General features: G+C 37.0%; 3 protein-coding genes, 1 long non-coding RNA gene and 5 other non-coding genes across 11 annotated transcripts; 7 read left to right on the plus strand and 2 right to left on the minus strand.

Moving 5' to 3' along the window:
- Window positions 1-14: 14 nt before the first annotated feature.
- Window positions 15-7495, minus strand: LOC148917467 (ATP-dependent DNA helicase SRS2-like protein At4g25120). Of its 2 annotated transcripts, none has more exons than XM_089052666.1 (27): window positions 7204-7495; window positions 6505-7123; window positions 6250-6413; window positions 5909-6164; window positions 5726-5831; window positions 5506-5639; window positions 5329-5403; window positions 5055-5180; window positions 4823-4954; window positions 4650-4733; window positions 4174-4287; window positions 3941-4041; window positions 3583-3649; window positions 3144-3194; window positions 2908-2985; window positions 2547-2753; window positions 2359-2397; window positions 2094-2165; window positions 1925-2011; window positions 1802-1858; window positions 1320-1525; window positions 1142-1235; window positions 1000-1050; window positions 789-851; window positions 560-619; window positions 405-467; window positions 15-287 (listed from the first exon to the last, which is right to left on the minus strand). In XM_089052666.1, exons 1-27 carry the CDS (start codon window positions 7362-7364, stop codon window positions 198-200), a joined length of 3357 nt encoding a protein of 1118 aa, XP_088908792.1. In that variant the 5' UTR covers window positions 7365-7495; the 3' UTR covers window positions 15-197. The 2 variants fall into 2 exon arrangements, with proteins under 2 accessions (XP_088908792.1, XP_088908791.1); XM_089052665.1 differs by having other exon boundaries at window positions 1000-1053.
- A 70-nt stretch (window positions 7496-7565) lies between these two features.
- LOC148917468 (U6 snRNA phosphodiesterase-like protein) lies at window positions 7566-9190 on the plus strand. The gene is made up of 6 exons (XM_089052668.1): window positions 7566-7758; window positions 7865-7957; window positions 8131-8380; window positions 8505-8601; window positions 8773-8838; window positions 8933-9190. Exons 1-6 carry the CDS (start codon window positions 7608-7610, stop codon window positions 9122-9124), a joined length of 849 nt encoding a protein of 282 aa, XP_088908794.1. The 5' UTR covers window positions 7566-7607; the 3' UTR covers window positions 9125-9190.
- Window positions 9191-9200: 10 nt separating this feature from the next.
- Window positions 9201-12075, minus strand: LOC103333014 (protein ORANGE-GREEN, chloroplastic). 2 transcript variants are annotated; one of them, XM_008235815.3, is made up of 8 exons: window positions 11665-12075; window positions 11321-11435; window positions 11128-11244; window positions 10895-10981; window positions 10621-10697; window positions 10207-10334; window positions 9613-9746; window positions 9201-9452 (listed from the first exon to the last, which is right to left on the minus strand). In XM_008235815.3, the coding sequence occupies exons 1-8, from the start codon at window positions 11862-11864 to the stop codon at window positions 9375-9377; spliced, it is 936 nt and encodes a 311-aa protein (XP_008234037.1). In that variant the 5' UTR covers window positions 11865-12075; the 3' UTR covers window positions 9201-9374. The 2 variants fall into 2 exon arrangements, with proteins under 2 accessions (XP_008234037.1, XP_008234038.1); XM_008235816.3 differs by lacking the exon at window positions 10895-10981.
- Window positions 12076-17534: 5459 nt separating this feature from the next.
- On the plus strand, window positions 17535-17629 carry LOC148917469 (small nucleolar RNA SNORD34). Its single transcript, XR_016127611.1, has one exon. It is a non-coding gene; the product is annotated as a small nucleolar RNA SNORD34 (small nucleolar RNA).
- Window positions 17630-20490: 2861 nt separating this feature from the next.
- On the plus strand, window positions 20491-21582 carry LOC148917470 (uncharacterized). Its single transcript, XR_016126577.1, has 2 exons — window positions 20491-20989; window positions 21439-21582. It is a non-coding gene; the product is annotated as an uncharacterized LOC148917470 (long non-coding RNA).
- On the plus strand, window positions 20705-20809 carry LOC148917471 (small nucleolar RNA Z107/R87). Its single transcript, XR_016127580.1, has one exon. It is a non-coding gene; the product is annotated as a small nucleolar RNA Z107/R87 (small nucleolar RNA).
- LOC148917472 (small nucleolar RNA R30/Z108) lies at window positions 20893-20993 on the plus strand. The gene has a single exon (XR_016127576.1). It is a non-coding gene; the product is annotated as a small nucleolar RNA R30/Z108 (small nucleolar RNA).
- Window positions 21082-21170, plus strand: LOC148917473 (small nucleolar RNA snoR31). The gene has a single exon (XR_016127579.1). It is a non-coding gene; the product is annotated as a small nucleolar RNA snoR31 (small nucleolar RNA).
- LOC148917474 (small nucleolar RNA snoR31/Z110/Z27) lies at window positions 21251-21347 on the plus strand. Its single transcript, XR_016127573.1, has one exon. It is a non-coding gene; the product is annotated as a small nucleolar RNA snoR31/Z110/Z27 (small nucleolar RNA).
- Window positions 21583-22937: the final 1355 nt, after the last annotated feature.

Here is a 22937-nt window from a genome sequence, read left to right on the forward strand (position 1 = left end):
AACTATTAACGATATGTGGTAAACACATATTAACAGCGAACAAAGGATATTATTATTTATTACAATAAACAGGAAATAAATTACAAGATAAGATGGTATTTACAATAAACACGAGTCACGACAGAAACTTCAACAAAATATGATCACCATTACTCTCGTTAAGAAACATGATCACCTTTCCACAGAACCATCTTTATTCACAATGACTTGTACTGCTCAATCAAGCGAGAAGCATGGAGGCGCGATGTAGGAGCCACGGTGCATCCCAGATTTTGCAGATAAGAAATCTGATCATCAAACATGAGAAAGGATTTAGAATTTGGTCTCCTAACCATCTAGAATCAACTTGAAAGCTCGACTGAAGTGTTTAACAAGGGACTAATTTAATGGTGAGTGTTAGCTACCTGTTTCGGTGTTGGTATGGACGAACCCATTGAGTTCTCGATCCTTAACTTCTGGAAATGTTCCTAAAAGCATGTGTTGAATTACAACAACGACAACTAAATATGATTTAGGGACAATGTATGACAGAGCAAACTATCTTAAACTAAAACCTAACCTGTTTTTCCCGCATCAAATGAGCACGTTGATCAGCAGGTATTTTCTGCCATCTCAAAACCTATGACAAAAAAGTATAATTCTGATGTGAAGCTGTGCACAAATCTATTGAATTCAAATAGTCATAGTTGCATATTAGGAACAGAAGTTGATGACAAAGAAAGCTAAATTTATATATTCTTTTGTTTAATTTCAGAAATTTTTCTTCAACAAATTGGTAAGTATCTTACATATTGCACATAATGAAATGCATCGTCACATTTCAGGCAAGACTTCAGCAAGCGCAAAACATCCTGAGAGTTGCAGAAGAGTAAATAAGTGATATAACAAAGTAGATGCATCACAAGGGTATACACAAAGTATGCAAACAAAAACGAAGTGAGCTAAAAAACAGAGGTAGAATAGTCATTTTATTGAAATTTAAAGGACTAAATTTAAAACCTTGTGTTTATAGTTCTTGGCTCGTAGGCGTTCATCTATTACAAAACCAACCTGTTAAAGGTACAATTAAGCATTACCATTCACATTGACTCCAATTAAAAGTTAGAAAGTCTATAGTCAAAACAGTGTAATTCTCATCTACCTTGTCAAGCAACCTCTTAGGATCTTGAAATGCTTGCTTCTTAGCCCACTCATTAAATAAATGTGAGACAATCGATCTCTCATCCACACTGAATCTATTAGACAGTGACAGATGAATAAAGTTAGGCATTAATATAAGCAACCAAAAATGCTCTACCCATCAAAATTGGAAGCAAAACCTTTTTAAGAAACCATTGCCACTATTTCCCTCTGCAAATTCTATCAACTTTGCAGAAGCTTCATCAAATTTACTATGGTGAAAATCATTTTGCACTGAATCTACTTCAGAAGGTTGGATGTTTGGTTGTAGATCAGCTGTAGACCGAGTAGTTCCTTTTGAAGTGTCAGGATTCTTTGATTGCAAGTCTTGTGTACTTATGTCAGCCTACAAACCAAAAATTTCATTCATCCACACCAGACTCAAGATGATATAGCATTATGACAAGTACAATTAAAGCACTTCGACATGCAAACTCAAACATTGATGTAAAAAAAGTAGTTAAAAGACTAAGATTTCTCATTGCAAGGTGCAAGTCTCAGCGGCAAGTAAACATCAGTTGATTTTAATTGCAAACATTGCAACACTTATTTGTGATTCTTTGTTACTTGTAAGTTTGACTAAATGTCAGAACAATTAAGGAAAATGAACAGTAAAACATACCTGGACTTCTCGAAGATGATTTGGAATTTCTTTGAGAAAACGCGAAGGTTGAAGCATCTGAAGGAGTCACCTTATTAGTCAAAGCATAACAAGAAAGGATGAAAAAATCAAACTAAAACAAACCTGCCAATTGGAATCCATCGTAACATAAAGAATGAAAAGCTTTCTCCGAGCACGAGTCATTGCAACATATAACAGGCGTCTCTCCTCCTATGATTTAGAGTGGAACCATTGAGTACAACAATACAAAATTCGTGTGTAACAAAGAAATGTTGAAATATTTAGTGCATACCTCAATGGAGGTCCCATTTTCTTTTGCAACGCCATTGAATTCATGCAACAACGGAATCTCAGATTCATTTACCTGTGTTATTGATATGAGCATTAAAGCAAGCTAATATGATTTTGAAGATATTGTAATATCTTCATGAATATAAGGGTACAGAAATATCAGTTAGGTAGCATCAGCATCTCTAAGGACAAAAAACAGATCAACTATAAATAACTGAATGAACAAATGAAGTGACAATGATAAAATCATTATGCAGGGCAAGTACCTTAATTATAAAAACAATATCCCACTCTAAACCTTTTGACTGCAAGAGAAGGAAAGAGAAAGGCAGTAAGCCAAGAATATTTGCAGAACTCCAGAGGAATACCAATAGCAAAATTTTCACAAATATAAGAACTTTGATTCTTAAGCTGATGGACGGCAGTCACGGGAAATATCAAAAAGATAAAGAACCTGATGGATGGTAGTCAAGGTGACAGAACTCTGGTTGTCATGTCTTCGGGAACGAAAATTTTCATTCTCCCTCTCAGATATGCAGTCAATGAAAGCTTTAAGTAAACTAACACAACCTTTTTCTTTTACGACTTCTCTATCCCCATGTCCCGCAACAAAATGAGTTGATAAGAAATCAGATATGTCATCCAGTAGGTACTGAAGAACCTGCAGTGAGAATAATTGCATCACAACCACACAGATGGACCAAGATTTATATGAGAACAAAGATTAACTTAACTTTAACAGAAATAGAAAATAAGTTCTCACAATCATTATGTAATTGACCTCTGTTACCATCAGCATAAAGCGCCAAACTTACAGATCTCATGTCATTGTCTTCATTTAGCAATTTTCCTCCATCAACATCAACAACCGCACGTTGCTCAAGAAGGTACTTCTAAGAATTGAAAGTCAAACGAGAAATTATTAATGAAAAATTGAATATAAGCATAAACGCATAAAATGGTATAGAATGGTGCTCCTCATTCCTAAAATTTAATAAGGAAATAATTCCATTAAAAAAACCATGTCAACGGTGCAAAATGTAAGACGAACCTGTGGTACCATGTTTGCCACTGAAGTTATGACAGCTGAAATCGATTGTTCCTGTATGCATTGATAAGTGAGACTACTACGTATATTCATAACTAAAGCTAACGACTAAATGCACATTTCTCTCATTATATGAAGACAGAGACTACGAGAACAAACTTTACCTCTTTGGAAACACATAGATCTAACAGAGGCTATAAAACTTTGCATTATATATTGAAAGAATTAAGAACATAGATCTAACAAGGTCGCATGAAACTATACAGCGTTGCAATAATTGATAACTAGACCATATTACAAATCACCAAAGGAGAAAGAATTTTTTATCATCGAATTTTTAAAAACTATATTCTTTCTATATATTAAAATTCACAAACAACTACGGTGACATCCCACAAGAAGCAGTGAGTCAGATCTACTACATTTTACCAAATCTATTTACCCTGTGAACAAGCTTTGAAATCATCTCTAGTGTTAACAGCACCTTGCGTCCTTGGGTAAGCTGAGTCCTATAATCAATCAAAGAGACCACAACTCAGTACATAACCAAAAGATTTTAAACACTTGTCATATGAAATAAGAACAAAAAATAAAAGACAAGAGAGAGGAGCAAAAATATATACATAAATGGCAGTACATATAATGATTAATAAGCCTGAATTGTGAATAAATTGCTGGACCTACAATTACTTTACGGCAAAACTTATGGATACATAAATGTACTTCCTCACTAGATAAAAAGATACATGTATATTTAGAGGTAACCATGCAAAAATGTTAAAGAATATTGTGATACACACCTCTTCAAGGTACCAGAAATTTTTGCACTAAAGATGTCACAAGCAGCTGATATGAAGCTGCATTTTCTATGAGCCGAAATTTTGTCTATATATTCAATTACCTGAGAGAGAGATATTCAGAGACGTGAGCCTAAAGACTACATGTGAAAAAAAGGGAGATTAAATCTCAATAGCGCAAGCAAGTAAACTGTAAATGCTGAAAAGAACGTTAAAAATGATGTTCATTGTGATACCTTCTTCTTTTCCTCTTTCTCAAAAGGAAGTAAAGCCTTGAAGACTTGACGATATGATCCATCATCACAATCAGGCAAAGTTGTTTTGACCATAGCAATAATGGCTCTGACTACCTACCATAAGACACATACTACATCAACAACCAATAACTACAATCACAGAGTACCCAAAACCTTCGAATCAATTTCACAAATTACTCCGCAGTTGTATACCAAACCCTTCTTGGAATATCAGGTCAAAATGGCAATGAAAATCTAGTAACAAAAAACAACGAAAAGGACCAGTGATGCCAAGATTCAGGTGAAAAAAAAAAATAAGTGAAAACCTTACGTCAATTACAGTTCTTGTTTGCATTCTTACTAGCATAAGCTGTGCATTACAGTAACTACCTTATGAAAAAATAATAATAATAAATTGGCAAAATAAATAAAGAGCTGAGAAAATAGGTTCTGTAATCTGGAAAAGTACCAATTACCTTCTTCCTATAAACGGCCACTCCATGAATATTAAATGGTATTTTCCTTTCACGCAAGGCTGTTTGGAAGACTTTTCCTGATACCTGTAGTATAATATACAAAGTAAAATATGTCAAAGATGTATTATATGATTTACTTCATTCACATTCACACTAGGGCAAGTAAGCTTGACCTGCCTCCGGTAAAGGATTGCTATGTTTCCATAGGAGCACCCTGCATCTGACCGGTTAGATGCAGTTTCCAGGATCTTGTCAACAACAAAGGCACATTGTGCATCCTCATTGTGACTTTCCTTGATAATTACCTAAGTTTTACCAGCAAAACCATTTAGAATTGTGTCACTAATTAAAAGGATTGTAAATGACATCAAATTTTACTTGTTTGAGCAGGGAAAGGTTAAATACCTTAGATCCAGAAGAGTTGTCGGTCTCAACATTCTTTAGTTGGCATCGCTTCTTGTTGTTTTTTATAACAGAAGATGCAGCTTCCACAATATAGCGTGTAGACCGATAGTTTTTATTAAGTCTAATCTGAATCATAAAGTTATATCAAATTCCACATATACCCATAAAATAAAACTTCTTTCTAGAAATTATACAATATATGAATATGTTCTGTATAATAATCAAGAAACTATGAATGACATGACATAACATAGCAGTCAAGTGCAAAGCGAACCTCTTTGTAATTTGGAAAATCTCTACGAAAGGAATCAAATCCAGAAATGTCTGCCCCATTGAAACTGAAAATGGACTGCGGCAGGATCTTGATTAGAATGAACTCAGAGAGAGAGAGAGAGAGAGCAAAAACAATTCGACTGCCATAATGTGGTGGTTCAAGAAATAAACAGCATACCTGATCATCATCACCAACAATGGTTATGTGGTTATGAGATGCAAGAATCCGCAGAAAACTATATTGCATAGCACTGGTGTCTTGAAACTCATCTATCACAATAGCTTTCCATAAATCCTGGCACTCCTTCAACACTTATTAACAGAACAAACAAAAAGTATTAACACTTAGCTTTTGTGAGATTAGATAAATTAAATTAATTTACTTAGATGATACAGACCTTCAGGAAAATCAGTGAGCAGCTTCACAGAGTAACTAATTAGGTCATGGTAGTCCAAAGCGTTACAAGATTTTAAGATATCATTGTAGTTCCCAAGAATTTTCCCCTGATTCAGATCCAGAGCTAAAACTCATAAGCAATAGTACATGAAAAGCTAACTGAAACGTCTAGTTATGAGCTTACTCCTGTCTCATCACCCATTTTTCTGTATTCGGCTGGAGTCTTTCCAGAAGCTTTTGCCTGAGTCACAAACTTCTGCCATTTCTTTGACGCATCCTTATAATGATGTGGAGACGTGATACTGTTAGACTCTTCGCCAACTATGGCAACACTATGATTCTTTCTACTCTTTTCATCTTCCAATAACCGCACAGCTTCAATAATGGCTCTTCTCTGTTGTCCATGTCCATATATCAAGAACTCCAGTGTGCGCTCAAGTCTAAAGCATTAGTCAGACTCAGTTATCAACAATATATTCATGCTGTTCAAGAATCAAAATCAAGGGAGGTGAATCTACAGCATACTTCTCAGCATGTGATCGGCAAAGCTGCAACGAAAATGAATGAAATGTGCTGATTGTAAGCTGTTTGGCAGTTGCTTTCCCAGCCACAGCTCCAATTCGATCTCTCATCTCGGCAGCTGCTGCTGTAGTGAAAGTCATGGCTAGAATATTCGATGCACTAATGCCCTAAGAATACAAAACAAAACGAACGATCATAAGCTAAAAAAAGAGAGGGGAACAAAAAAAGATTCAAAATTGAGAGAAAAGGCGGTAACACCTCATTAAGCAGCATCAGAACACGGCCAACCATAGTCGAAGTCTTTCCGCTTCCAGGGCCAGCAACAATCATCAAAGGTATTGAAATATCGCTGCAAGCCGCTTCGAGCTGCCTCTCATTGAGAGAAAGCAAATACTTCGAATACTCATCTGGCATGTTCGGCAATCCATGGTTGATAGAATCTGTCTGATTATCAGCATTCACAGGCAGCACTGAAGCGGTATTAGCATCACCATCACAACTCTCAATATCATCATGGTGAATTTCCACGCTTGGTTTCTGCTCGATCAAAGCGTCAATTTCTTGCAAAATACTCTCATCGAAATCATCTTCGTCTAGAAATCGAGGTGCGGAGAAAGAATCAAATGAAGTTGAACATTGGGGTTGCCTGATTGGAGTTGTGAAAGAATCTGATCCTGATACTGATACGCTTGATTCAATCCGGTTAATGCTTAAGCTACCAGAACATGAAGCGCTGCTATATTCGCCACCGTCTGACTTGCAGCAATTCGCTGAGAATGGAGACGGAGATGGCGTGTTTATAGGTAGCTCAGCAAGAGTAACTCTCTGGATGCTATTCAGCTGAGCTGGTGTTTGAATTCCGTTTCTACCACAAATTCTGGAATTACAAAACACGATGGAATTTTGAATTAATCATTTACCCTAACAGCAAACAGAGTAAAAGGGTGTGAGTCTTACTTGTTATGAGGAAAGTGATCAGGGGAAACGGCGTCGTGGCGAGGGCGTTTACGAGCAATGAGGGCCTTGGCGGCTCTGAAATTCAGAGAGATTCGGTTTCTTTGTTCCTCTGTGAGTCCTCGTCTGCCGTACGTTTGAATGTTTTCTTTGGACGTCGACATTGTTGTTTCGGAACATGCGACGGAAGCTTGGCCTGATGTAATGTCCAGGCAAACCCTAGAAGAAGGAGCGAAAGGGGCCAAAATGTGTCCGTTTTGTTTTGGTTTTCCCTCCTATTTCGGCTGTTGGAAATATGAACATTGGGCCTTTTTACAGCAGCCCAACTATCAGGCCCACTAGTACTACTTCCCGAAAGTTAATAGCAAGACTCGAGAGTGTGGTTCAGTTTTTCCGTCAGATTGAAAATGGATGCCCTGAGAGCCTCGTACGGAGACTCGTCGTCGGACTCAGACTCCGAGTCGCTAGCTCCACGTCCAGAGCTCAAAAACTCCGAAGAATCGAGCTCTGCTCTGCCCCCACCTCCTCTGTCACTTCTCAACAGTCCCAATTCCTTTGGTAACTACTAATTGCAATCAATTTTCTCTCTTTTTGCCTTGTTTTTGTATGGTTTTGAATTTTCAATTCTGTTGTCGATCAAGTGTTTGATGTTTTGACTGTGAAGGATTTCTGGACTTCTCACCAAGCGCTCAGCCCGGCAGAGTGAGGAACTTTCCTCACGTGGAAGGGAACTACGCAGTACATGTCTACATCCCAGGTAATCAAATTCTCTAATTATCAGTTCCATTAGCAAATGCCATGACTTTGAGCTTAGAGCGTTTAGACCCTTGTTTAATTCAGTACTTGCAGTTTCATTAGCAGATTCCATTAGCAAATGACATGACTTTGAGCTTAGAGCCTTTAGACCCTTGTTTGATTATGTACCTGCAGTTTTTATACCATCAGCACCAAGGAAAGAGATGGCCTTATTTTTGAACAAGCTAGCTTCTCTGGTGACCGGTCTCCATGCTGTCGACGTGGACGTCCCTCTTGAGATTTTGCGCAAGGATGAGCACAAGCTTGAACAGGTTGCTTTGGGTAGAGAGTTCCATATAAGTCTGGGAAGAACTGTACCAATCCGAGTGCACCAGATTGACTCCCTGGTCACAATGCTTCGGCAGAAGCTTCAGATTCAGAGGCGGTATGGTTACTTACATTCTATTGTGTGCATGAATTTTAGTTCCTTTGTTGAACATAATGCTGCAAATTTGCTGTAACCCATTTCCCATTTTTGGTTTCTAACACATTTTGTTATGGTAAAACAGGTATTGGATTGATTTTAGCAAGTGGGAGGTTTTTGTTAACGATGATCACACCCGGACCTTTGTGTCGATAGAAGTTATTGCTGCTGGGTTAGCTGAGGTATGATTGCAAGCTTTCTCTCTTGATCCAGTTCTTATTGTTCTGAGTTTTTATATAGATGTAAAATTTAGGAAGCAGTAAGCCAAAAACATGGGATTTTGAAACATTGATATCTTGCTTGCTTGCTTCTTAACTCTAAATGTGATACTGTTCAACTTCAATTGATTTCAGATAACAAAGCAGATTCAAGCTGTCAATGAGGTGTATAAGCTTCACAATCTTCCTGAATTTTACAAGGTTGGCATTGGTTAATTGGAGCAAGTGATAGTGCAAAATTTTTACTTATAACTCAGAATAAAGAATTCACAATATTGGATGTTGTTCATGGCAGGATCCTCGCCCTCATATATCGGTAGCTTGGGCATCAGATGACATCAGCAGTTCCCTGAAGCAAGCGGTTGAAGAAGAAAGAAGATCTACAGTCGGAGGATCATTACAGAAACGTCTTTTTACCAGTAAATTCAATGGCATCGAATGTAGGATTGGTAGTAAAACCCATAAAATATGTAAATTTTCTGAATAATAGTGTAACTGTTAATTATACAATCCATTTTTGTTGCTTTTGACAAAAGCGCACTTGTCGGGGAAAGTTGCACAAGTGAAGAAAACCTTTCAATTGCGTTCAGAAGTCTAATCATATTCTTGAACAGTTGATATATACAGAGTGTTCCTTGGTTATGTCACAACTCAGATGGAGGATATATGTGTGGCATCAAAAGTAAGAAAAAGAGGTTTACAGTGGTAAGGGAGCAACTAATGACAGCAGTGTGCTTCTAATCAAAGGGATCGATCCGAGGGTCATGTTCGCTTGCCATCGCCATTCCCGTGCAAAGGCATGTAGGGCACATTACCTGCCATATCACAGAACAGTGTTAAATATAGCAAACATATATCAGTCATCAAACGCCTGAAGCAGCGAGTCAATATGTATGATGAGGCAGATACACTTATATGGCAACAGGAAGAGGATTTAGTACGCAAAAACATTAAGTGACATTTTAAATATCCAACCTTTCCCGCTCCTGAGCAATTTGAACACCTTTCCGTTTTTGGCAGTGATAGGGGCTGATCTCCATCGACTGCTGATATTGGTTCGGTAAGAACCAGGGTTCCCGTGCTTGAACAGCGGGCACAAGCGAGATATCCTGCATAATTATCAAATAAACAGGTCAAGAATTAAAATAAACACTCTGAGTTTGAATAAACAATTTGGTCGAGCAATTCATCAAACCGTGAACACATATTAAATTGGAAGTATGTATAATTCATTCGGGAACTTCCAAGAACGTTCATAGCTAATATAGAAAAGGTAAACATAATGTATAATTCATTCGGGAACTTCCAAGAACGTTCATAGCTAATATAGAAAAGGTAAACATAACGAAATTACACTAAGTGCATATATAAGCCGGGACATGGTCAACTTGGAGAGGAAAAACTTGATAGGCCTACTTCCTAGCTGAAGATGCAGCCCTAGATTTAGCTAATTCAGATAGTCCAAACCAAGTAGTTGACATGCAAACAATACAAACATCTCAATCAGAAACATTAAAAGCTACACTAAAACCTATAGGTAAAAGTCAGAAATATAGGACATTGTTATACCAGTTCCAACACAATATTTGCATCTTTTCTGCTCCTGCTGTTTTACGTTGTTGATTTCAACAATCATCAATGCGGAGATGACACCAACTGCTCCTCCAGAGAAGGATGCCACTATGGGATCAACTTGACTGCAATGTGAAAGCAAAGCAGTTCAATAAACCAAACTAAAAATGTCGTATGGTCATAATTTAGCTTCATGTCAAGATAGATGACATCCTAGTTTTTTTGTCCAATGTGCAAAACTTGGGGATCCTCGTAAGGTTTAGATATATCAGTTCGCGTAGTAAAGTTTAGTGCTTTTGGTTCCCACATTTCAGTCACAAAATGGGTTCATGTCAAGATAGATAATCTGATATTTCAAAACAATAATTAGTAGAGCGATGGAGGGTTAACAGTGTAAGATATGAGCCATACCTCAACTGCAATGGCAGATGCACACTTTCTATAAAATCTTCATATGAGGTGCCTCCTATTCCCAGTTTCAACTCCAACTGAAAGATTAATATAAAGGGAGGGGTAGAAAAAAGAGTTTAGAAACGTAATTGAATCCGTGTTAAATTGAAAATTAAAAAGATGCTTATTTGATAGGTTTCTCATTTTCTGACTTTTCTACTTGCAAATTCAGAAAATGTTGACCAATATACTCTCTTATAAGTTATAACTAAAAGTTAACGCATAAACAACTTACAGTGGGTGCTAGGAGGCCACCGAAAAGGATAAACGCCATAATAATTGAATAACAAACAACATAATACTGCTTAAGGTTGTCTGAACTCTGCAAGCAATGCATTCACCATGTGATTTTAACAGGAAACAACAAAATATGGATGAAACAAGTTGGGGAAAATGAAATTGTCAAGGTTACTGGAACCTTTATTAATCATATAAGATATAAATACAAGTCTAGAGAGATAAGCTCACCAGGGGAGGCAAGAATGGAATGAAAGATGGGAAACTAGGTAGTTCATTTTCTTGATCTTCACTTAACATTCCAAGCTCTGCGCTTTTAATCCTCTGTTGTATCCTCAGCCTGCGAACCTACACATATTGAAGCTCATTTATTTTACAAAATTAATAACCAAAGCAAAACTGAGAAAGGGAGAGAGTAGCCCACCTCCTCCATATGCAAGAAAATTTTGTTGCGTCGACTTCGAATATTATCCTGAATTTCTTGCAACTCCATTTTGGCAAAGTCTTGGACTGTTTCAGGCCCCTCTATGATACAGAATCTGCAGAACAACCCAATCACATAACAAGAATCTTATTATAAAACGATGAATATATTACCAGCCACAACCTTATTTTTCACACACATTAGGCACATGGCTTTTAGCATAAAATTTGAAACACCAAAACTGTTTGCAAGCTACAGTTAAAGTTTTCAGTTTCTGTTATTATTTTCCCACCTATTCTTAACTGCCAAACATGAAGAGAGAGAGAGAGAGAGAGAGAGAGTACCCGGCGGGGTTTGTATCAGTGGGATCGGAGTCGATAGAAGGAGCAAAAGAAGAGGACTCGGGCTCGGACGTCATTGATCGCCATCTGGAGATCGATTTGGGGCTTGCGTAGCTGAATCTGGAGCTGGAGCTCTGTAAATTGTACGGAAAATACCGGTTTACTGGAAACGAAACCGCCAAAAGTCGACCCGAACAGAGCATGTCTCTCTCTCTCTATCTCTCTCTCGCTTTCTAAGAAGCACCCAGAAAACAGAAAGCAGAAAGCAGAGAGCTCTGTTTTTCTCTTCAGCTTTCACTAGTTCCAAAGAAAGCAGAGAACAACGCTCTGAGTTTAGTTGTGTGTGTTTCGTTTTCCCAGTGGAACGAGGCAAGTGGAGACCAAAAAATATTTTAAAATACACAAATAAAAGGAAAATTGAGCACTGAAACTGAATAGTAGTATCTCCATTGGTATCGTGTGTTTGGTTAGCTAAATGAAAAAGACCTTGTACGTTCATTCTATCCCGGATAAGGCATTATGTGTATGGTATGGATGGATATATGGAAAATGAGGTATTGTTTCAATTCGACTTTTCCAAATAATTCACGACCATGGAATATTGTTTGGCCAACAATGCAATTCCAGAGTGTATAGACTTGGACATGGAATATCATTCGGTTAGAAACGCCAAACTTCTCAATAAATTCGAACTCAATGATTAGTGTATTAGAAAACAAAATATGCCATGGATGATGGATGGGAGAAAAGAACTTTCATTTTCATGTCGTTGTCTCATTGAAGCCTTGAACTTTATTTCTTGATTGGCAATCACTTGGGAGTTGTTTGGTTGTTGTAATGAAATCAAGTGAGAAATGGAATTCATTCTATTGTTTGGGTTGCAAATTGGAATCAATTTAAATTCAAATTTGGGATAGGTTCTTAAGTTTTAATTCGGAGGTTCAAGTTTAATAGAGTATATGATGGGATTCTAGTGTTCATGATTCGAGTCTCGACTCCTGAATTAGGGTAATGTGTTTGAGTTGCACGTGTGCATTATGAGTCCACCTGTCTACAATTCAAATTTTGAAAGTCTGAATTTTGAGCTCATAATTGCAATAAATTTTTGAGCGAGCATGCCCTATGTGCCAACTCTCTCACAATGACGTAGAGCCTGAATTCACATGGAGAAACTAGTGTGTTGAGCTGCACGTGTGCATTACGAATCCAAAGGTATACGATTTAACCTTCAAGACCCATGTCTCGAGTTTGAGTTTTGAGATCATAACTACAAGAAACTTTAAACTTTCCTATGTGCCAACTCTCTTACAATGACATAGATTTTGAATCCATATGAAGTCGCTAGTGTTTGAGTTGCATGTGTGCAATACAAGTCCAAAAGTCTAGAATTCAATGTTCAAGTCGAAGAATCATATTTCGTGTTAGAGTTTAGATCATGACTTCAATAAATTATAGAATGAGACTACTCAATATGAATGCTACAATTCTCTCACAATAACATAAAACGGAACTCCACATGGAGTCTCCACAACATTGTGAGAGATCGCTCCCTTCACTTTGGGCTATTCTTTTATCTTGTATTGCTTATCTAGAATGAAAATTATACTTCAACAAAATAAAAATATATATAAAAAGAGAGAGCGCTCCCCTCATATTCCCGTAGAAAACCTTCTTGGGAACTATATAAAAGATGAGAAAAAGTACTCATGGTATTAAAAAACTTACTGATTTTGTATTTCATTAAATTGTGTGTTATGTGAGACTTTTGAGTGTGTGATATAAATACCAAATCACATAACAAATCCCACCATCCTATGCATGATTCTCATATATGCTCTCACAACCCCGATCTCTTGGACCATAAGGGTCTAAGAGATTTGTGGTCACCTACCGTTGGATGTTAATCTAACGGTTCAAAAAAGTTTCTTAAAAAGAGTGCAATAGTGAGTGAACCGTTGAATTTACATTCAACAGTGAATGATTACAAATCTCTTGGACCCATATAGTCCAAGAGATCGGGACTGTATGCTCTCATACCTTCTTTTTTCCCATTATTTTTTCATGCTTTCAACATGCATTGATTCAAAGCTAGGCCTCTAAATCTAACTCTTCCTCCTCCTCTCCATATTCCTCCAAGACTAGATTTTTATTGTATTGCCGCTGGCTATACTTGGAATTCGTAATTTTTTTAAATATAGTATAGCCGTTCTGCTATACTCAGGTTTTCCTAATTTTTTAAAAAGGAATCGGTGAACGGCTATACGAAATAGTATAGTCGCCCGGTCATACTCGATTTTTCTTATTTTTTCAAAAAATAGTACAGCCGGTCGGCTATACTCAGTTTTGCTAATTTTTATAGTAGCCAATCGGCTATACTCGGTTTGCAAATGATTTTTCAAAGAAATAGTATAGCCGCGCGGCTGTACTAGGCTGTTCCTACTTTTTTGCTCGGGCGTAGTATAGCCGCACGGCTATACGCGGTTTTGTTTTTCTAATTTTTTTTGTTTAGTCTAGCTGGGTTTCCCTCAGATTACTAGTACTGCCACTGTTACAGGGCCTCTATCATCATTTAATAGATGCACTTCATCCGTAATTAGGAGCTTCACCAACGTTGAAAGTGACATATCACTTCTCTTGAGAGTAATGACATCCCATTTCTCAGGTGTTGTGACTATCCTCTGAATAAGAAGAAAGTGAAGCCATAAAGGTTTTCATTTTCCTCTTTTGGGTGACAGTTAAAAGCACACGGAGCACACAGAATTTGATAAAAATGACCTGAGTTTCTTCAAGTTCATTCTTAGAAATTGCATGTCTCCAGTAAGTTCTCTCAGTCATATTCAATGGAGATAAGCGATGGCTAAAAGTAGATGTAATTTCTGCAGCTGATGCCTGAAAAATACATGATAATAAGTAACAAGCCACTATTTCAATGCCTACTTTCCCACCCCACCCACTCAGAAAAAAACAAAAACAAAAAACAAAAGGAAGAGAGTTATATAGGGCGGATACCTTCATTGGTGCAACATACTATTTTAAATTAATCTTTATGCAAATAACCGTCTTTGAAGTGCAGTGCAATCTGCCACAGACGATGCCGACTCACTATCTAAATCTCAGAATGGATGATATACTACCATGCTGAATATTTTCAAAAACTAAATAGGTAGAATTCAACATGAAAAGTACTATAAGTACATCACCATGACATAAAAGGAGTCGATATCTTTAACACACTAACCCTCCCAGAGAAATACATACAACAGAACATATGACATTACAGCCGTCCCCATGCCATTTTAACTATGCAATTAACCCAGATTAACTCATACACAATACAAAATCATTTGCATACCTCATGTAGAATAGAAATCATAGCTATGTTTGTTTTGCCAGCTCCTGCTGGAGCACAGACCTGCAAGTAAATGGAAATCACATTCAAGCATATCATATCAGCACTTTCACTGCAATGGTTTGGTATTCACATAATCATCATCAACTAACTAGTATATTTTCATTAGTGTAATAAATAGTATGAAATATGCAGCTCTGAATACGGTTCAGAGAATTATGTCCACGAAAAGCAGCGTGTGTGAATTCATCTAACTCCGTTATCTCAATCTCACAGCATAAGACAGTAAACAGAAATTGCAATAACAGAAATAGAGGTCAGTAGGTGATAAAAGAAATAGCAAGCAAGGATAATCCTATTTGTTTAAGCACCAGAAAATGCGCAAATTATTATGGCTAGTTTATACACTGATAATGTTCATGATGGCAATGATAAACTTAAGTAGAATGATGGAACTACAAATGGGTACCACCAGCTTTTCCCCAGGTTTTCATTTGTGCTGTTGGTGTTGGGGGAATGACCTCCTCATATCCCTTATGATGCTTCCTCTCAGTTCCACGAGGAAGAGCACTAACTGATAAAGATTAAGGCCCTTCACTAAGCTCTAAGAGATTCCATATGTTTTTCTTTTATCAAGAAAGGTGGAAAACCCCCAGACACCAAACCCCAGGACTATCCTCAAAAAAGCAGCAGCCCAGATTCAAGTTGTGACTCCAAGTAGCCAAACGATCAGGCACAGCATTCCTCTCTCTATGTATATGCTGAAGCTTAATCCTTCCAAACAAATTCATGAGCCTTTTACTGCTACTAACTGATTCTATATGTTTTTGATGAAATACTCGGTTTTTCTTTTTCAAGAAATCGTATAGCCGGGCGGCTATACTCGGTCTATATAATTCTTTTAAAAGAAATAATATCGCCGAGTGGCTATACTATTTTTAAAGTTTTTTAAAGAAATCATATAGCCATGGGGCCATACTCGGTTTTTAAAATTGTTTTTTATGAAATCGTATAGCCGCGCGGCGATATTCTGTCAAAGAAATAGTATAGCCGAACGGCTAGACCCCCTTTTAAAAAAACTCAAATCACATCTCAACGCAATCCAAGCTTGCTTATATGGAGAATCAAGATTGAAATTTTAAGAAAGACAAATGTGATTGCGATTACCATCTTATAGTGATCGGGCTTCTCGGTTTTCTTTGTGAAACTGATTAGCCCTCATTTCATACAATGAACAACAAGCCGCCACCGTTTGCTTCGTCTTCTTTACTTAACAACAGGCAAATTCTACCTCGGCGACACATTGAACAACGGGCGAAACCTAAGCTCATACCAAAAAATTCATTTCAATCAGTAAGATTAAGCAATCAAAGAGACAATAACACCCAAGGAAATCTGTTTGGTTGCTAAGAAGGTAGGAGAAAACTAAAGTTCGAATTAGAAATTAATAAAGGAAAAAAATACTTTGGAGGAGTTTTGAAAAAAGTTTTTCAAATCAAAGCTCATGTAAAGGATTCCTTAGTAAATCCAAAATTAAATAAGTAATTTTGTCTATTTTTGCATGTTTTTTCCAAAGTCAGAAATTAATAAAGGACTCACCGGTCCATGGCCATGGACGGGGCCATGCGGTGGCAAGCCCTAGGGATGTCGTCGGCTCTGAGATTACAATGAGCCCTCCCGCACATTTTCTCCAAGAAACTGAACGGTGACTTGAGTCAGTATAGCCGGGCGGCTATACTCGGTTTTTAAAAATAATTTGAGAAATAGTATCGCCGCACGGCTATACGCGAGGTTTTAATTTTTAAAGGAAGTATAGACGGCTATACTGAGTTCTAAATTTTTTAAAAGAAATAGTACCGCCGGTCGGCTATACTCTTTTTTTGAAAGGAATAGTATAGACGTGCGGCTATACTCGGTTTTCTATATTTTTAAAGAAACAGCTATACGCCGTTTTCCTGATGTTTATCCAATAAAATAGTATAGCCGCGCGGCTATACTGGGTTTTTTATTTTTAAAAAAGGAATAGTATAGCCGATCGGCTATACACGGTTTTTTTAATTAATTTATTTATTTTTGGTCGAACCGGGTTCCCTACATTTGACAATCAAAACCATCTTTGATCCGACGGTGATGATTGGCCAACCCACTTGAAGGAGTCAAACTCAAAACGCGCGTTCGCTCCTTCTCTTTTACAAACCCTAGCAACCTGTCCCTTATAAATAACTTCACATCCGCCGTAGGAGCCACCAAAAGCTCCCATTTCCCCTTCCCATTCACACAATCACATCCCATCTGTATCTTGTTTTTGTTTGAAGAAAACCTCAGAGATGATCGAATGCAGTGCTTCTCCATTCGATCAAAGCTTTGCATGTCCATCTTTTCCACCATCGCCTCTGTTTATTTATTTTTCCAATGAATTATTTTCTAACTCTTGAGTCATTTTCTCTATTCAGATTTCAGATTTTTCTGGTTTTCTTCTATCTTAAAAAGAAAATCACAATGAATGATTTTGTTATATATTAGGTGAGGCCAATGATGATTTAAACATATTTTGCCTACATTGCTTGAGTATCTCATTTGGATGAGATAATGATAAACTGAAATGTATCTGAGGCCTCTTCTGCTAACAAGATTTAAACTGTCTCGTCTCTTATGATCAACCATGTTAAACTATGAGGATATCATATGCCAATGAATGGGTGTGCGAACCATTATGCTGAAAAGAAACCAGTGCAATGTCATGAAAAATGCCCCTCAAACAACACATCTGGACTTGTTTGATTACATAGAGCGTCAATCATGATTTTTGAGTCAACCCGTTGCCATCTCTTACCCTTATTTAATTACTTTCATTATTAATTATTTTTTAATTATTATTTATTTAGTCAATAATTACCATTAAATATTTTAATTAACTTCACAAATTATATTACTTAATAAATAGTTTTTAATTTTTTAATTTTTTTTCCATAAAATATTTAAATACTAATTATTCACCAAGTAAATAATAATAAAAACATAACAACTAATTAAAGTAATTAAAAAAGACAAATTCTGATTATGCTACGTAAAGGGTATAGCCGAACGGCTATACTATTTAAACGGTATATCCATACGGTTTATAGAGTATAGCCGAGCGGCGATACTTGTAAAAGTTTCTGCTTAAACGTCTAGCCGGACGGCTATACCGTTAGTTCTATTTAAAGAGTTTCGCCGCGCGGCTATACGTTTAAAATTTTCTATTATGGCGTATAGCCGTCCGAGTATACTGTCTAAAGTTTCCGCTTATAGAGTATAGCCGCTCGGCTATACCGTTTACAGAGTATCGCCGTGCTGCCATTGATCGCCATCTGGAGCTCGATTTGCGGCTTGCGTAGCTGAATCCGGAGCTGGAGCTCTGTAAATTGTACGTAAAATACCGGTTTGCTGGAAACTAAACCGCCAAAAGTGGACCCGAACAGAGCATGTGTTTGTATCTCTCTCTCGCTTTCTAAGAAGCACCCAGAAAACAGAAAGCAGGGAGCTCTGTTTTTTTCTTCAGCTTTCACTAGTTCCAAAGAAAGCGGAGAACAACTCTCTGAGTTTAGTTGTGTGTGTGGAACGAGGCAAGTGAAGACAAATTTAAAAAAAATACAAAAAATTAAAAAGAAAATTGAGCACTGAAACTGAATGTGGAGAGCACTCGTGTAAAAGCTACCTAACATTTGAAGAGAGCGATGGAAAATACATAAATGCTTTGGTTTTTGGGGAAACAGAATTTTGAGTGGACTGCATTTCCCTTTATTTTTCTTAACACCCAAAGATAAAATACAAATTTATAAATAAACCAAATCGTAGACATGTATTTATAAAAACCCAAGATTATTTAAATATAGAAACACACCCAAAATCAACATCAAAGTCAACTTTTTGGGTGTGTTTATAAATGGGTTTTAAGTGTGTGTAATGATGAGTTTTGGGTGTGTTTATAAAGTGTTTTGGGTGTTGAGTTTTTTTATAATTTCAACCTCCATTTTGGGTGTTTTAGTGAAACTCCCAAGATAAAATGACAAAATCTGGATAAGGCATCATGTGTAGGGTATGGATGGATATATGGAAAATGAGGTATGGTTTCAGTTCAATTTTTCCAAATAATTCATGACCATGGACTGTTGTGCCGTCTTTCTTGAAGAGTCAAACTCAACAAACCCTAACAACCTTTCCCTTCTACATAACTTTACATCCGCCGGAGCCACCAAAAGCTGCTATTTCCTCTTCCCATTCATACAATCACATCCCATCTGTTTCTGTTTTTGTTTGAAGAAAACCTCAGATATGATCGGAATTATTTTCCTACTCTTTGAGTCATCTTTTCTTTTCCTCTTTTCAGGTTTTATTTTATCTTCAAAGGAAAATCACAATCAATGTTTTTGTGTTATATATTAGGCGAGGCCAATGATGATTTAAACATATCTTGCCTACATCGCTTGATTATCTCATTTGGATGAGGTAATGATAAACTGAAATGTATATGAGGCCTCTTCTGCTTACAAGCTTTAAACTGTCTCGTCTTTTATTATCAACCATGTACTTCTTCTTCATCAAAATACCAAACCAAACCCGTGTTTTATTTTTTTCAGAAAGAAAAGGAAAAGATTAATAAATATGTATTTGTCAGTGCCTATTCCAAACATAAAAGAACTGCTGCGAACGGTTTTCAAAGTTTAAAACCTCCAGTGGCCTGGCCTCCTATTCCAAACCTCCAGTGGCTGTCTTAAAGGATTAAACAAGTTTATTCTTGCAGTCGATGTGGGACTCCACGCAGAAATGGGACTGCAAATTCTCTCTCCACTCTTTTCTTGATTTCTACTTGGTTACTCCTCCTCTCTCTTCCGTTTCTTCCTCTCTAATCCATGAATGCCAACCTTCATTTTCTTTCTTGCTTGAACTCTTCAGATATAAAACAATATGTACTGATGTCTTTAGGGAAAAAAAATAAAGTCTAGCCAACCGGCTATACAGTCAAAATTTTCTATTTATAGAGTACAGCCGGGCGGCTATACGTTTAGTGTAAAGCCTAACGCCCGCACGGCTATATGGTTAAAATTTTCTATTATGCAGTATAGCCGACCGGCTATACTGTTAATGTATTCGTTTTAAAGAGTACAGCCGCGCGGCGAGACTTTTAAAATTTTCTGTTCATAAAGTATAGCCGACCGGCTATACTGTATAATTACTGTCATTAGTCATTATGTTTTAAGTATTTCTCAAATTATATTATTTAATAAATAATTTTTAAAATTTTAAAATTTTTCTTTAAAAATATATTTAAATACTAATTATTTAATAAGCAAATAATAATTAAAACATAACAACTAATTAAAATAAAATAAATTGTTTCTATTTCTATTATTAATACAAGAATCCCCAGAAAAAAAAAAAGAAACAGAAAAGAGATATTGAGTTTTGGGTCGAGTGTTATATTTTTGAAAGCCCAGTTAGTTGCGCGTTTGGTTGATGATATTGGCCCATTGAATGCCGAAAACCCTAGCTCTGCCTCTATAAAACGATGCGCAACGACCGCATTCCACAGTCAACCCCGCCCCTTATCTTCATCTAGGGTTTAGTTTCACTCTCCCAGCCTCCAAATTGCCCTGTAATTGTTTCAATGTGTCGACTTCTAGTTTTGTTTGAAATGAGTTGATTAGAGAAAGAGATGGCGGTGATGACCCAATGAAATTCAAGCTCAACAGACCGGAATGCAGGCTTCTCTTTCATAGAGAAGTTTGCGTGTCGACAACCCCGCTGAACTGAGCCATCTCTTTCCCTTTCTCATTTGATTGCCTAGAAATTCGTATGATTTTCTGTGAAAATTGTTTTTAATTATAAATTTTTGTGGGAAAGGAAATTGCTATGAGGATACCAAGCTCCCTCTTCTGAGTTAAAGTTGAGGAAAATTGCTGGCAGAATCGAACCTAATTATTATATCGCCACCACTGAGTTAATTTCACTTTCCCACTTGAGACTTTTTGTCTGATGTTTGTAATTGTTGTTTTTCTTTCTGTTTTTGAATTCTATTTAGTCATGGATCATGGATTGGGATGAAGCAATCATATTATCCAACACTTGATCTGAGATGTTCAATATCGAGTGATGCTAACTGATACACTTCTGAATCTAAGTTGATTGTTCTTCTCTTGTTTTGCTTTTGATTTTGTGTTTTTGTGTCGTATCAAAATTGTTCTGATGGGTTAGTCAGTGTTCATCATTTGATGAGATATGGAATAATCTTAGGACACCTTCCTACACAGCATAAATTTTGCTGTGGATGAGAACAACTTTCCATTCTGATGATGATTTTTCTTATTTGTTATTGTATTCACTTCATATGGCCCTTTTTTATTTTATAATAACACACATATTCCCCTATGATTTTTGAACTTGTGCAGGGTTGATTTGGAGCTTTCAGCGGACGAGTATGAACTTGGTTGCTGTCTTAGAATTGTAAAGAATTGTTTTTTGATGTTTTTACTGTAATTTCAAATCATCATTAACAAATTCGGTGAGACCCAACGATTTCATTTCTACTAAAACTAATTTGTATTCGATTTCAAATTCAAACTCATGTGATGGGTCCTGGTGAATGCTTCGTTGTGGCAAGTCTAATATTCTGCTTTGTGTCCAAATTGGCCCAAATTGTTGTGAAACACTATTGCAAACTTGGATGTTATTGGTCGTTTAATCTCAACTGGGCATCAGAGTTTGCCGAAACAATATATGCAAGAAAATTGTTCATTTGTATACTTTGATAGAAACTCAATAGGTTCAATCTTGAGTGTGCTTCTCGCATGGGCTGGGTCATGTGGCTAAGTTATTGGTTCAACCTGTTCGATCCGGATTCGATTAGTGACCCACTACAATAGGAATTTTGCCAAAGAGAATGTTGTTTAAACTGGTTGGATCTACTTTTCAATTTGGTCATTCCATTCCATCAATCATAAAGTTTTTCTTACCGTTGATTTGATATGATATAATCAGAGATTCTCTTATGCGGTTATTTATTCGTATGTTATTATTGTTCGAATGCATGTATTTTTTATCTCCCTTCCTACTTCTCTCCATTTAATAACGTTCAAATATCCGAATGAAAGAATATCTGATCATATAATAATATGATACGTCGTCAATGGTATAGTGGTGTTTGTGGATCACTAGGCCCATTTTAGCGTTGGCAAATGCGTCACAGCGAGGACTGCCCTACATTTAAAGGCCCAAATATATAAATTTTAAAAAAATAAGCACGAAGCTCAGATCATATAGCAAACTAATGGGGATTGAGCCCAATTGGAGCTTTTAGCATGTGCAAAATATGTGCATGGCACTAACATTGCTCTCTAGATTCCAGACAAAACCAAAGTCCCAGCTAACAAGAAATTTGTCTCTCAACTTGGTTTGAGGTAACCTTGTATTGTATGTAGTCATCTTTACATTACATTACATTTTTTGCTTAATATTTACCTCAAATTCCCCGAATAAGTGAAGTGACAATGTGGTCCATTCCATATGTCTCAAGATATTTCGTCAAGTGCACACAACCAGAACCGAGTCGCCCACTGTCAAAGCCCTAAGTCCACCCTCAGATCCCCATCAAACTTTGACATCACTGATCTGACGTACACGTGTCGAGATCAAGTCTCTTTCTTTAAAGGATCAGGATGAGCTTCAACTTCATCCAAACTCCAACCCAAGAATGTGGAAAGTGAGAGTTATTGCAGCCACTACACCGTTTAAACAGAGCCCAAAAGCCCCTTTTTTCCTTCTTCTCTCTCTCTCTCTCTCCCCCTCTCTCAAGTCTCATCTCAACTAAAAGCAAATTCCAATGGTGCTGTTTGCCTTGCATGCTTACGTTGCCACGTGCCCTCCCGGGCAACAAACCGACTTTGTAAAA

The sequence above is a fragment of the Prunus mume genome, linkage group LG5 (genome assembly GCF_029339155.1).
Source record: "Prunus mume cultivar Tortuosa linkage group LG5, ASM2933915v1, whole genome shotgun sequence".
NCBI lineage: Eukaryota > Viridiplantae > Streptophyta > Magnoliopsida > Rosales > Rosaceae > Prunus > Prunus mume.

What these genes read in the sequence shown, in the direction of transcription:
- LOC148917467 (XM_089052665.1), bottom strand. Translation starts at nt 7,364, where the DNA reads ATGTCGACGTCCAAAGAAAACATTCAAACGTACGGCAGACGAGGACTC. An exon ending in TGCCGATCACATGCTGAGAA is followed by an intron (nt 6,165 to 6,249) that starts GTATGCTGTAGA and finishes CTAATGCTTTAG; the next exon opens with ACTTGAGCGCACACTGGAGT. An exon ending in AAAATGGGACCTCCATTGAG is followed by an intron (nt 2,012 to 2,093) that starts GTATGCACTAAA and finishes TCTAAATCATAG; the next exon opens with GAGGAGAGACGCCTGTTATA.
- LOC148917468 (XM_089052668.1), top strand. Translation starts at nt 7,608, where the DNA reads ATGGATGCCCTGAGAGCCTCGTACGGAGACTCGTCGTCGGACTCAGAC. An exon ending in CAACAGTCCCAATTCCTTTG is followed by an intron (nt 7,759 to 7,864) that starts GTAACTACTAAT and finishes TTGACTGTGAAG; the next exon opens with GATTTCTGGACTTCTCACCA. An exon ending in TTGCTGCTGGGTTAGCTGAG is followed by an intron (nt 8,602 to 8,772) that starts GTATGATTGCAA and finishes AATTGATTTCAG; the next exon opens with ATAACAAAGCAGATTCAAGC.
- LOC103333014 (XM_008235815.3), bottom strand. Translation starts at nt 11,864, where the DNA reads ATGCTCTGTTCGGGTCGACTTTTGGCGGTTTCGTTTCCAGTAAACCGG. An exon ending in TTCCATTCTTGCCTCCCCTG is followed by an intron (nt 10,982 to 11,127) that starts GTGAGCTTATCT and finishes CATTGCTTGCAG; the next exon opens with AGTTCAGACAACCTTAAGCA. An exon ending in CAAATATTGTGTTGGAACTG is followed by an intron (nt 9,747 to 10,206) that starts GTATAACAATGT and finishes ATAATTATGCAG; the next exon opens with GATATCTCGCTTGTGCCCGC.